General features: G+C 34.3%; 3 protein-coding genes across 3 annotated transcripts; 2 read left to right on the forward strand and 1 right to left on the reverse strand.

The window, feature by feature from the left end:
* Positions 1-4,793, reverse strand: LOC120344804 (serine protease HTRA2, mitochondrial-like). Its single transcript, XM_039414115.2, has 5 exons — positions 4,222-4,793; positions 3,547-3,837; positions 2,956-3,090; positions 2,373-2,566; positions 1-1,374 (listed from the first exon to the last, which is right to left on the reverse strand). Exons 1-5 carry the CDS (start codon positions 4,723-4,725, stop codon positions 1,212-1,214), a joined length of 1,287 nt encoding a protein of 428 aa, XP_039270049.2. The 5' UTR covers positions 4,726-4,793; the 3' UTR covers positions 1-1,211.
* A 914-nt stretch (positions 4,794-5,707) lies between these two features.
* Positions 5,708-9,673, forward strand: LOC120344803 (amyloid-beta A4 precursor protein-binding family A member 1-like). Its single transcript, XM_039414114.2, has one exon. It carries the CDS (start codon positions 5,821-5,823, stop codon positions 7,876-7,878), a length of 2,058 nt encoding a protein of 685 aa, XP_039270048.2. The 5' UTR covers positions 5,708-5,820; the 3' UTR covers positions 7,879-9,673.
* A 7-nt stretch (positions 9,674-9,680) lies between these two features.
* On the forward strand, positions 9,681-12,626 carry LOC120344805 (splicing regulator SDE2-like). Its single transcript, XM_039414116.2, has 2 exons — positions 9,681-9,961; positions 11,001-12,626. The coding sequence occupies exons 1-2, from the start codon at positions 9,699-9,701 to the stop codon at positions 12,004-12,006; spliced, it is 1,269 nt and encodes a 422-aa protein (XP_039270050.2). The 5' UTR covers positions 9,681-9,698; the 3' UTR covers positions 12,007-12,626.
* Positions 12,627-13,334: the final 708 nt, after the last annotated feature.

Consider the following 13,334-nt stretch of genomic DNA (forward strand, 5'->3'; position numbering starts at 1 on the left):
CACCTCATTTCACCATTCTTTATCAAATGCAAAATGCCAAAAACACATTACAAAATCAAGCAAGACAATAATGCAATATTTCTGTGGAAAGTCTCCATGTTTAAGCAAAGTATTGATATGGCAACAAATTGTGTTTTAAATGTACAGTAATATATTTGCTACAAATACTGAACAGAGACCAATAATAAAGAAATCTCATGTTCAAAATACATGAGGATAACTGAATTGTTTTAAAAAAATGTTTTTAACACATACAAAGAATCAAAATTATTACAATGCTGCTAAAAAAATTACATTTCCAAAATAAGATGACACTGGTTAAAAGAAAAAAAGCAACAGTTCACAAAAAATAGAATTCATGAAAAAAACGACCAAAATTGAAAAATTTCAGTTCTTTGTTGTACTAGTGGCAGAAACAATACCTGTGAAAAGGGACCAACAGCAATAGCTTATAAAAAACATAGAATGCTGCCTGTATTACATCAAACTGTCTGATTATGGAGATATAAGCAATGCACAATGCATCAAAATAAAAAATAATGAAAAGTATGATTTAAAAGGTATACAATTTACTGAGTAAGTGAGAAGATGAAAATAAAACTGGCATCATGTGACAGTATTTTAAAAGAATGTGATACACGTGAGAAGACTGACATTAGCAATCGATAACGAATTGCAGTTTATTTTGGCCCACGATTGGTAATTATCAGCTTTTATTTCAATTCTTGAAAACACCACAAAATGTTTTCCACAAAATGTTTACAATTAATACAATCAGAAAGTATGAACTTCTTGGAAAAACATACAGTCATATAATGTCAATGTTGAAAAATTACCAATACATTGATCATCCAGAGTCAGTAAAACTCAGCATTTAATCGTAATATACCAATATGATGTCTGAGCTATATGACATAGCAAAAATGAAAATACCACAGTGATACCCTAAAAACTCTTTCATAGAATATTACTCTTCTTCTTAGTAAAAAAGCAAACAGGGCTGTAACATATATCACTCTTTTGATATTTCTGAAGTGTTTAAGTAGCACATTCATTGCCCATAAAAGTTTGTGACTGTGTCGTGTTACCACAATACTAAAGCAATAAATATCTTTAACATACATATTGCAACTCAACCAGCATATCACAGAGTTTTTTTTTTTCATTTTCGCCTACATCTTTCAAACCCATCTAAAATATTCAGTCAGATATCACAAAACCTCTTCTGGTTCAATTCGTAGTTTGATGGTTTTATCACCTCTAATAACAGTTAATTGAATGTTAGATTTGCTCAATGCTTGAAAAACATCTTGAGTAGAGAAAATATCTTTGTCATCAATTTTTATGATTACATCATTATCTTGAACTCCAGCCCTGAAAAAAAGTTTATGTAATTCAACTTTACAGTGAATTGGTGTAGATAAAAGTTACAGATAAATCTTTTAGTAATTATACTGTATATGACATTTAATTGATAAGTATAAAATGATCAAAAAACAGAACCCATAAATTTCTTTATTACCTCTACGAAAATGAAGAAATTTATTTAACACTTAACTTCCTCTAAAACAGTGAGAGAACAAACTTTTTGAGCCTCTTTTAGAATTCGTCAAGTCTTGCGCCCCCACCTCAAGAATAACTAGCTAACAATAACAGAGTGAGGCGAAAGTATGTTTCATTCAAAAAACACGATGAAAATACATGAATGAAACATAAATATTGAAATGAATGAAAAGATTTGAAATGTAAATTTTCAAAATTAGGTGGGCAAAATGCTGAACTGCTGCTACTGCTAGAATATGTTCTATAACAGTGGTTCCCAAGTGTGGTCCGCGCACCTTTTGGGATCCGTGAAGCACTTTCGGAGAGTCCACGAAAAAAATCTGCTTAAATTTGCAAAAACGTATTTGTCGCCATTTGCTGATTCACAATCACTGCTGGAATAACTGAATAATCACTTTCTGTTTTGATCAAGCGGTCCCATTGTGATGTCACAGAGCGGTGGTCTACTAACTAACTGCAATGGTGTAGCTGACGCTGCTAGGAGGGGGGTTACTTTAAGCAGTTTATGATGTTATGCCAGTTCGCTTACAAATGCCGTTTTACAACGAAACAAGTGCACCCTTCTCATTAAACTTCATCATATACTTTTGTTTGTTTTAACGTTTTTCACAATATCGCACATTGAGTTTTGGTATGATCTTTTATTGCTTTGTTTTGTTACATAAGGTCTGAAATTATTAAAAAAATTGCAAGGGGTTTGTCATAAAATTATTTTCAAAAAGTTTGGAAACCACTGTTATAGAATATGTTCCGAATGACCTAGGTTCCGTTTTTTGGGCTCACCCTGTGTAAAAGAAATACAAACATACTTATCGGCTGGAGAGTTGTATTGTACCCTGTGCACTAGAACTCCTTTCGCAACATTTGGGAAATCTGGGTTTCTTAATCTGAGTTGATCTACAATGTCCTCGGTCAATGTAAGCATAGTTATTCCAATATATTTTCTCCTACCAGTGGGGAGCCTGGCATGGCCAGAACTGCTTCTTCTCCTTTCCTTCAAAGCCTAAACATGTTTTAAACAATTTTTAGTAAATTATTTCTTATTCAGGTCAGGTTTATGCCAGCTGTGCATAAAATTGAACCTAATGAGTTGCGCAAAAGTTGTGAATATGTATTTCATTAAAGCTTGGTGGTGGAAAAATGAAAGCCACTCAAAATCTTCCAGTGCATGGTAAAAACACCTTTTTCATGAGGATAGCTGTCATATTTGAGATGAGATATATTTTAGTAAGTAAAAGAAGTTGATGAAGTGTCAGTTCATGGTCCTTATAGCCACTGAGTATTGACCACACAAGTTCAAGTCATAATCTGTCCAATCGGATGGTCATCAAAACAGTTTACACATAAAAGAGTTAACAATATATTTTCAAGTATATCAAGAATTACCGGTACCTCTTTCAAGCGAGTAAGGAAATCTTTAACATAATCAACAGGAATCGCAAATCCAATACCAGCTGATGCCATCATTGAATTAACACCAATCACCTCTCCGTCCAGATTGATCAAAGGTCCACCAGAGTTTCCAAACTAAAATAGAAACAGAATATTGACGAAAAGTGAACACATTACACGTAAATTTCTAAACCTGATTTAATGATAACAAGGATCAAATATATATAGACACAAAGATTGTAACATCACATGATATGGGTACTCCCGAAGTATGTGAACCAAGATGGCGGACACCGGAGCGTAGTATGTGTACCAGATTAGAGTTAGGCCATAATTTTATTCCAATTTTCCTCACTTTGGTTCTGTTACGAGTTCGGGGACTAGCCAAGTGACTTCCGTAGTATTTGTACCTGAAATTATTGCCTAACCCTAACTTGGTACACATACTACGTTCCGGTGTTCGCCATCTTGGTTCACATACTTTGGGAGTTCCCACATATGTGCTATGAGTTCAGTGCTATATCATTTATTTAACAATCACAATTCAACTGGATTGAACTTCTCACAAGAAATTATTATTTATTCTCTTACATTAATCATTGCATCAGTTTGTATATATTCCATATCTCTTGTTTCATGATCATGAAGCCCCAGTTCCTTTCCTGCCCTGTGAATGTTGCTAACAATTCCCGCAGTTACCGTGTTTTTTAGGTTCAATGGACTCCCCATGGCAACTACCCACTCCCCCGGCCTGATATCATTAGAGCAACCGAGAGGAAGATAAGGTAGATCCCTGCTTCTGATTTCAACGGCTGCTAAATCAAGACCTTCATCTACGCCGAGAACCACACCTTCAAACTCTCTTCCATCTTGTAGACGAACCTAATAGTTAAGAAAAATCAGTTTGAAGACTCAAATTTTTTTTGCATTGATAAATAGGATACAGGGAGATTTTACAGGTTAATTTTTTAAAAACCGATAATCCTACAATGGTGCTGTTTTAATTTTCAATAGGACTGAACACTGATTATTTATATAAAATAGGTCTTACCCACAACAGGGTGGAACACAACAAACAGCACAATATAGAAACAAAGCAGAATGTTGTTTGCTACCTTTTGCGTTGCTTTCAGGAAAAACTGTGAGAAACAATCAAAACAGCTAAAAAATGTTTTTTTTTGTGGTGTTTTCAGCAAGTATTTGAAGTGAGAAAGAATGGCTGATTAAAAAAGTATCATTCTTACGAAACATAAGATTATAAATCACCTTCAACTTTGATTGATTGCCCACAACATGAGCATTTGTGATGACAAGTCCTTGTGACTCCACAATAAAACCAGATCCATGAGAAACTTCAACTTGTTTTCTCATAAATGGAACTTTCGCAAAACGTGCTATAAAAACAACCGCTGATCCACTCATCTCAACTACATCAGCAATGAAGTTATTATTGTTCCTTCGAGATGACCCTCCTCCAGCAGCCCTGTCTTCACCTTCCGCAGCATGTAAAATGCTTGGTTGCTGAGAATTCCTTTTTTTGTTAAGGAGAACTGCACCACTCGATATTCCCAGCATAGCACCAAAAAGTGTTATTGGAATTTTTTTATTCCCATTATTTTGATTGTTCTGGTCAGAACCTTGAGAATACGGTCTTGCTACAGTTGCCACTTTTGCATTATTACCATGTTGACCTTCTTTGTGACAAATCCTTCTCAACAATACAACAGGATTTCTGTGCTTCGAAAAATGCACAACATTACCACTCGCCATTACAAAATTGTAGTGATTTTTACGTAGTTTAGTAGTTCTTAAACTTCCAACGATTTCTATAAAATTGAGATGGTATTTTTGAGTAATAGGTTATCAGTAATAGGTTGCGCAAAACAGCACAATGTGCCATGTGATATAAAATTTAAAATATGAATTAAAATAGAGTGAAAAAGATTTTGTTTCCACAAACAATGTTAATATTACAAAATAATACAAAACAATATTCAGTAATTGCAAAGCAATTTGAACATTGTTTTGTGTAGGCCAGTACTGCAGTATGACCATCGAAGGTCACTATGGCTGCTGCGCGTTTATGTGCACTATGAGTAAACTGACAAAATTGGTTGCGACAATATAAATGAAAAGATGAGAATTTAGGCGGAGATAATTTTTATTCAACCATTTTACATTTTATAACTATGCAGAGATGTACCTAACTCGACTCGGCGTGAAATTTTATCATATTATACTGTTATTGTTATATGAATATTTAGTATGTTATTGATCACCATAAAAAACTGAATAACACAAATGACATTGAATTTTTATCAATTTCAGAAGTTAGACAATTGTTAACACTTTCAGACTTAACAGTTAATATCCTCCAAGACAAAAACATTCTTTAAACTCATCCAGAGGCTATTATTATATGATATACCTTATATCTGTATATACAATCAGAGATCTGGAGATTGAAAATACAATGCCCTACAGTACAAACTGACAAACGAACACCTAATACATATTTCACCTGACAATCAACTGAATATACAGAATGCATGTAATAACAGAATGATAATACGCCTTCCCTCAGCAATAAAACTAAAACGCGCGTTATCAACGTCTAAGCCCAGCGAATGACAATTCGGGAACAACAGCCACGATATCCAATCTTTGTTATCAGGCGGAAATATATTGTGTTGTGATTGCGCAATCGATAAGTTACGTCACAAACAAAATCATTGAAGCAGAACTATTTTAGACGTGACGTCATTCTCCGACAGTCGAATGTGTCTGATCAATGAAAGCGACGATTCCGTAATGCTGTAATGAGAACCGGAATAAGGATTTGGTGATGGTAAGCTGATCTTTAATATGAATACGGTTGCGGACGACCAACCAGACCCTGTCGCAGGTGACGAAGAAAGTGTTATCGATCATAATGGAGTAATTGCGTCTCAAGGGAATTTAATAATACCAGAAGAACTCGAAAAAACAAAAGACGAACCATTTGAGAATAACGTCGAAATTGCTCAGACGAACTCCCAGACATTTGAGGAAAGTAAAGTGCGATCGGATATAAATATGACGTTTGTCGCAACAGGTGCTACTAATGCAATTGATTATGAAGATGTTTTGAAATCAGCATTAGGAAAAATTTCAGTTCTAGATAATGCATGTGAAGACAATTTACATGGACTTTCTATTGAATCCAGTGCTGAACATGGTACTGCAACAGAAAACGTATCTTCTCAAAATGTTGAAAATGATGGTAGCTATGATTCAGATACATTAGATGGCAAGACTGATCGGATAAATCCATTCAATTTGGCTGGAAAACAGTCAGTGGTGCCACAATCCCCAGAACATAATAAATCTATTGGCAAATTTATGCCTTTGGAAAGTTTTGGGAATGATGAAATAGCTGGTAGCTTTATACAACATGGTAATGATGCTACTTTTGACCATGCATCGGAAATTGTCAATGCCAAAGACGAGTCTTTTAGTAATCATTCTGAAAATAAAAGTGCTTCATCGAGTCAACACAAAGAAATGAACCATCCTTCCTATAGTACTCCTCCAATTGCAAGTACTTCTGATCCATGGGTAAAGCTGCCATCTGATCCTGTAACAGAGAATGAATCCTCGCAAATCTCAGAAAAAGTTTCTGACTCAGAAAATGTTCAAGATTCATTATCATCGAGTCAGAATTCTATCAACAACTCCGATATTGGTTTAAAAAAAGCGCCAGCGATTGAAAACAGTGTTTCCCTCAATCCCCTTGTTTTAGATATACCTGGACCATGTGAACCAGAAGACTTGATTGAAGGAATCATATTTAGTGCTAATTATCTCGGAACAACACAGCTTGCATCAAATCGCAATGCTGCAAAAAACACCAGGATGCTTCAAGCACAAGAAGCTGTAAACAGAATTAAAGCTCCTGACGGAGAATCACAACCTACTGTTGAAGTCGATTTGTTCATCTCTACTTCAAAAATTAAAATTTTAAATGCTGATACTCAAGAAACAATGATGGGGCATACGTTGCGTTCAATCTCATATATTGCCGACGTTGGTGATCTTCTCGTTATTATGGCTAAACGACATTCTTCAAATGATGAAAATCCAGATGACGAAAACGCATCTCGTAAAGAACCCAATAAACGCCAACGAATTATATGCCATGTTTTGTCATCTTCAGATTCGCATCTCATTGCTGAATCGATTGGTCAGTGCTTTAATGTCGCTTACCAACAATTCTTACAGAGCAATTGTATCGAACCACAAAATCTAACACAAGCCGATTTTAATAAACTATTAGACACTCAAGAAATGTATCATGACGATCTTGTACATTATTCCAAACAAGAAAATGTGAAAGAAATTTGGGTTGAGAAAAAGAAAGGAGAAGCAATGGGAATTGCTATTGTTGAATCAGGTTGGGGATCTATAATTCCAACAGTGATTCTAGCAAATTTGCAACACGGAAGTCCGATTGAAAGAAATGGGAAGTTTAGTATTGGAGATCAAATTATGGCTATCAACAGCACAAGTTTGGTTGGACTTCCATTACTGACGTGTCACAGCATCATCAAAGGTCTTCGTAATCAAACTCTCGTAAAATTAAATATCGTTTCTTGCCCTCCCGTTGTATCAGTGTTAATCAAACGTCCAGATTTAAAACATCAACTTGGTTTTTCTGTTGACAACGGAATAATTTGTAGTTTGATGAGGGGTGGTATCGCAGAACGAGGTGGGGTACGGGTGGGTCATAGAATTATTGAAATCAATAACCAAAGTGTGGTAGCCACTCCCCATGACAAAATCGTACAAATGCTTGTTACTTCTGTGGGTGAAATACAGATGAAAACAATGCCAGCTGCCATGTATAGACTTCTTACAGGGCAAGAACAGCCTATTTATTTGTAATATTAATCGATTAAAATCTCAATTTGTTCATGTTCATGTAAGCTGCAAATCCTGCCATATTTTTGTATAAATTCTTGTTTTTACAATGCTAAGCAAGAGTCCAAGAGGAATAATAGATGCATGAATTGGGGCGTTAGTTTCTGAATGTTGTTTTTATTAAATCTTTGTATTTTACAGTCAAAAGGGTACGTTTTTTTGTTACGGTATGTAGTAGCAGAGCAGAACACAGAATTCTAGGCATTTAGTACTAAATTGTTTCTTGAGAGCAAATATTTCAACCTGTATTTTGATCTAAATGTTAAAAATGAAAATACCAAATATTAATATAAATTGTCAGCTTAGTTTATAAGAATCTTTTATCATAAATATCACAGTATTTTGTTGTTGGGAACTTCATAGAATATATTTTTTAATCGTTACCCATGTAGATCTTTGCTTAACAGAATCTATGGAATTTCTAGTTTCCTTAACAATATTATCACTCTGGATTACTTGAAATTCTATTTATTTTAATTATATCGATCAAATCGTTCTAATTGTTTTGTTAATACCATCCATCATTGTGTGCCACTTATATTTTTATTTCAATCAATGGTAAGATTCGAGGAAAGTTCCCCGTCAAAATACCTGCCAAATATGAACTAGACTTGGTATTCCAGAATTCTACCTTGCAATTAGTTTTGTAAAATATTTTAAATCAATTTGATGCAAAGCATGATTCTGCTGCAATCCCACAAATTTTTTCAAAAGCAGAGTAATTTTATTTAGCTCTGTTGTCGAATAGAGCTTCGTTGATTTTTCAAATTTTGATTTTTGTTTGACCTACCGTAATTTCTAAGTACAGACCCAGGTTCAATCAAGGGAGAAAGGTCTCTTAAAATGAAAATACTAGATGTATTTTTGACTGGAAAAATTTGCTGATGAGTTTTAAAGCTTTTATTTTAATAAATTAGTTGAAAAATGTTTACTGCAATTGCGTTTGAAGCTTCTCTAATATTCAGTATTATTTTGTGCCAACTAATATGCGTTCTCAATAAGGTATGATATTTTTTTCTTTTGATTAGAGCACACCGTGTTTATTTCATGACATAGACCACATTCAATATCTCCATTGCTTGAAATGCTTGTATGGTACACCTTTTTATTTGTTAAATCTCGATTTTTTGAAGCAAATGTTCAATTAGATTTATTTCAGCTGGACTTTATACAGTAATATTCAAATAACACTTTGATATTATATTGTAAACTATAATTGGATATTTTCAAAAACAGAATATTATTTAGATAAAAGTGCTGTTGAGCTATTTCAACAATCTTGACTTGTTTCAATTCCCAATTGTGTTTAAAATTGATTTGGCGCTCAGTTTCACTTAATGAAATTCAATTTGCATCTTAAATTAATTTACATATAAAACATTTTGGAAAATAGACAGATTAAAAATTGTGATCCGGTTTCTGGCTATGTGCAAACCTTGTTACTTAATGTAGATATATTATCTTTGTGTATTGTAATGAACATATACTGGTATAAGAATGACTATTATATCATATACTTTATGTGAAAAATAATCCCATACTTCAATAGAAGGGTATTTTTATGTTCTCAACCTGTTTCTTCTCTTCAAATATGTACTTTACAAGTACAACTTATCAACCAATGAAAATATATATATTGATATTTATTGTAATCTGAAGGATATCGTACGATTCTTGTATCTAATGATTGTGATCTAAATATGAACTATTTTTATTGCTGTGCGTAACCACTGCATGTTTATGTTGCATTTTTATGTAGGTTTTAGATATTTAAAATTTTAAAGATGGATAAAAAGGTTTTTGTTAGATTGCATGATCAATCTATGAAAACGATTTCTCAGGAAGATATATCATTTGTTGGAGAATTATCGAATCATTTACAATTGGATGATTACTATGTGGTGTGTGAAGGAAAAGTTGCTAATGATGGAGATGTTATTATACCAGGGAAATGTTACTCAATTTGCCTACGTTTACGAGGAGGTAAAGGAGGGTTTGGATCTATGTTGAGAGCGATTGGTGCACAGATTGAAAAGACGACAAACAGGTACTAAATTGTTATTTTTCATATTTGATATCATAAATTTTTTGTTCTTTTTAATGTGTATTTTTGAAAGAATGTTTGGATTTTTCATTTCATAATTGAGTGATATTCTAATCCTATCAACACGCTTCATTAGTACTATATGTCACAAGTTTCCAAGATTGCTTTAATTCATTTCTACATATTTGAAAGGCATTACATTATGCATACCAAATATCTTTTATCTTTGAACATGATCATAAAAAATAGCTTCTAGACCAGGGGTTCCCAAACCAGCGGTCGCGACCCAAATTGGGTCGGAGTGATAAGTAGGTGGGGTCGCAAACAGGTCATGAGGTCGGTGGGGTCGCTGAGGTATGGTGGAGGATGAATGTACAAAACATTTAAGATTTGATAAATCATGTTAAATTTAGCAGCTTGTTCCATGGCTTACTGTAAAACAGGCCCATAGGCATCGCTATATGCTTATGCTATAGAAAAGGTAGGTGCTTATTGCAACATCACTGTTTGGTTTTAGCTTATTTTACTTAATATCACCACATGACCAAACTCAAAGTCCAGTGAAAGAAGCTCCAAAGTTTCATGAAAAATATATATGTTGACCTGGGGTCGCACTGGACACTTGAAAGTTGTTATATGGGTCGTTCTAAAAAAAGCTTGGGAACCCCTGTTCTAGACTAAAGTATAACGATGTAACCACTAGGGCACTGTTGCGACAATTTGACTTATTCAGGAATCTTTTATTCGGCAATCCAGAAGTATTTGTACCATTGTACCAATATGGAGGTAACTAATTTTGTTCGCCAACTTTACATCAAGTTGTGTAAAGGGACGGAAGCTTATGGGCAGGGGGTATATTCAATTGGCTAACACAAACAATCCCCGAACTTGTAATAGAACTAAAATAAGGAAAATCGGAATAACGCTATGGCCTAACCTGACCTGGTACACATACTACTGAGTACTCTCTATTCTAATCACTGAAACCACATATTAGATTAACATACAATGATAAAAATATACATTTGTGATATTTTTCCAGGGAAGCATGTAGAGATTTAAGTGGAAGAAGGATGAGAGATGTCAACAATGAAAAGAAAATGGTGGAATACCTCGAAAAGAAAGCAGAACGAGAAAGAGATCGCGAGAAGAAACGAATTGAGAAATTGGAAAGACTTACACAACAACCAAAACATTTTTTCAACGATCCAGATTACGAGTCGAAACTACGAGAAGCAGTGGAAAATGTTGATAACGCGGTTGAGAAAGGGATTATCGCACACACAAAGAAAAGGAAATCCAATCCAAATGAAAAACAGAAGGAACCAAAAATTAAAAAAGGACTTTGGCTCGGTGAGGAACCGATGAGTGACAGTGACTCAGATAATGACGACATCGATGAATTAAAATCTGCATCGAGACTACAAAGCTCATCCACAAAACATGGTTTAGAGTTGGGAGCATCCACAAGCAAAAATAATTCAGTCTTAACGCAAGCACATACATCTGCAAAAAGTAGTTCGGTATCTGGGATATCTACAATTGAAAGTGATTCTGTTTCATCTGGCTCAACATCCGCAGCATTACCAACCCCTGAAGATTCCAATAATAAATTACCAGAAACGATAAAAGTTCCAGATACCTCGGGTTCCAAAACCACCAGCGAGACTAATGAAGAAACCAAAGTTATTGGAAATATTAAAAATGAAAATACTGGCAAAGAAAGTGCCAATGAATGTAACAAAATTAACAACAGCCAAAATCAGACTGAAATCGCTGTTATCAATTCAGTTGAAAAAGATGACACTTCCAAAGAACTATTGAATGTGGATGACATTGATTTATCTAAATATTCTACGGCAGATGAACTAGAGTCTCTCGGGTTAGAAACTTTGAAATCATTACTAATGAAAAAAGGTGTAAAATGTGGCGGCTCTCTGGAAGAAAGAGCCTCAAGACTGTTTACAGTGAAGGATTTAGCACCAGAGAAAATTGATCCAAGTCTGCTTGCGACAAAGTCTAAAAAGAGAAACAGATCGAAAAAGTGATATCTGGTGCCTGCCCTGATGCCAGACTTTAGAAAAGGCTGATCCAATTTTGTAATGACAGTTTATACTTGTTGAATATTTGCGAGATTACTGTATATAGGACAGACACAAGAATGCTGTATCCGACTTGGATGTATATCTATATCAATCATAGGCCATGAAGATTTTATTTTAACGAAGCACCTTATATGAAGGCCGTATTCATTTCAGCCTTTTACTAAACTCAAACCATGATAAAATACTCTTCACTCGCTACAATTATTATGTTTTTATTATAGTTAGGGTGTTCAAATTCATTCACTTATTTTTGTATAGTGGTTCTGCTTGCATATACTATAATAAGTTTTATTGAGATTATGAACCTGAATAACATATCACAGCTTGTTGTCAGACAGCTCAACTGCCATGCTGGTGTAATTTGTTCAATTTTATGCTTCATTTAATAATTATTGTCTGTTCATAGATGTTACATGATTGGGACATACTTATCAAATATGGCCTGTAATGATATAACAATAAATGTCAGTACAAGATCAAGTTTCGACCCAGTGCACATGAATAATATATTAAAAGCCTAATGGATTTTAACGATGCAAGCTTTAATAAAAATGCAAAAATGATTGATTTTTCTTTAATTGAAAGTGCCATGTTAGTGGTTTTCCTAGCAGGTGTCTGTTTGCACAATATGATAAAGTAGACAGTTGTTTAGAAATTGATTTGCTGCGAAAGAGATTATTGAAGCGTTGATTGTACTTCTGCTACAGTAACTTACTAGAACTATAATTATTTATTACTTGTATTGAAGCTGCAGAAAAGCTTATTGAATGCAATAAATTTTACCGTTGTTTTGAAATTATCCCTTTAGGTACTTAGAAAAATGGTGCTGGCAAGAAAACCAGTGGTTCCCAACCTTTTTCGATACATTACTCCTTTTACCCATTTTAAACATCTCAATGAGTTAATATCGCCTCGTTATGCATAAAAGCTTGGTTTCCTTTTTTCAATCTTTATTGTCAGTCAATCAAGAAGATGGATGTGTCGCTGACTCGGGTTTGGGAAGTTAAAAAATAAACAGATAGAAATGGCATGTTTTCATCAAACTCATCAAGTGTCAAAATTCTGAATTCCCGGTAGCTGGAATTTCAGACTTGATGTCAATAATGGAAGTCAACATATTGCACAGAAATTATATGACTTACGGTAAGCATTCTCAACAGTCCTAGTTTTTGTTGTTAAAATTTTCTCGAAGCTGGAGTGAGTCGAATCAGACAATATTTTCAGACTCCGCAAACCTGATAAGTGTTTATTCTACCACACAAGATCATGAA

The sequence above is a fragment of the Styela clava genome, chromosome 5 (genome assembly GCF_964204865.1).
Source record: "Styela clava chromosome 5, kaStyClav1.hap1.2, whole genome shotgun sequence".
NCBI classification, from domain to species: domain Eukaryota; kingdom Metazoa; phylum Chordata; class Ascidiacea; order Stolidobranchia; family Styelidae; genus Styela; species Styela clava.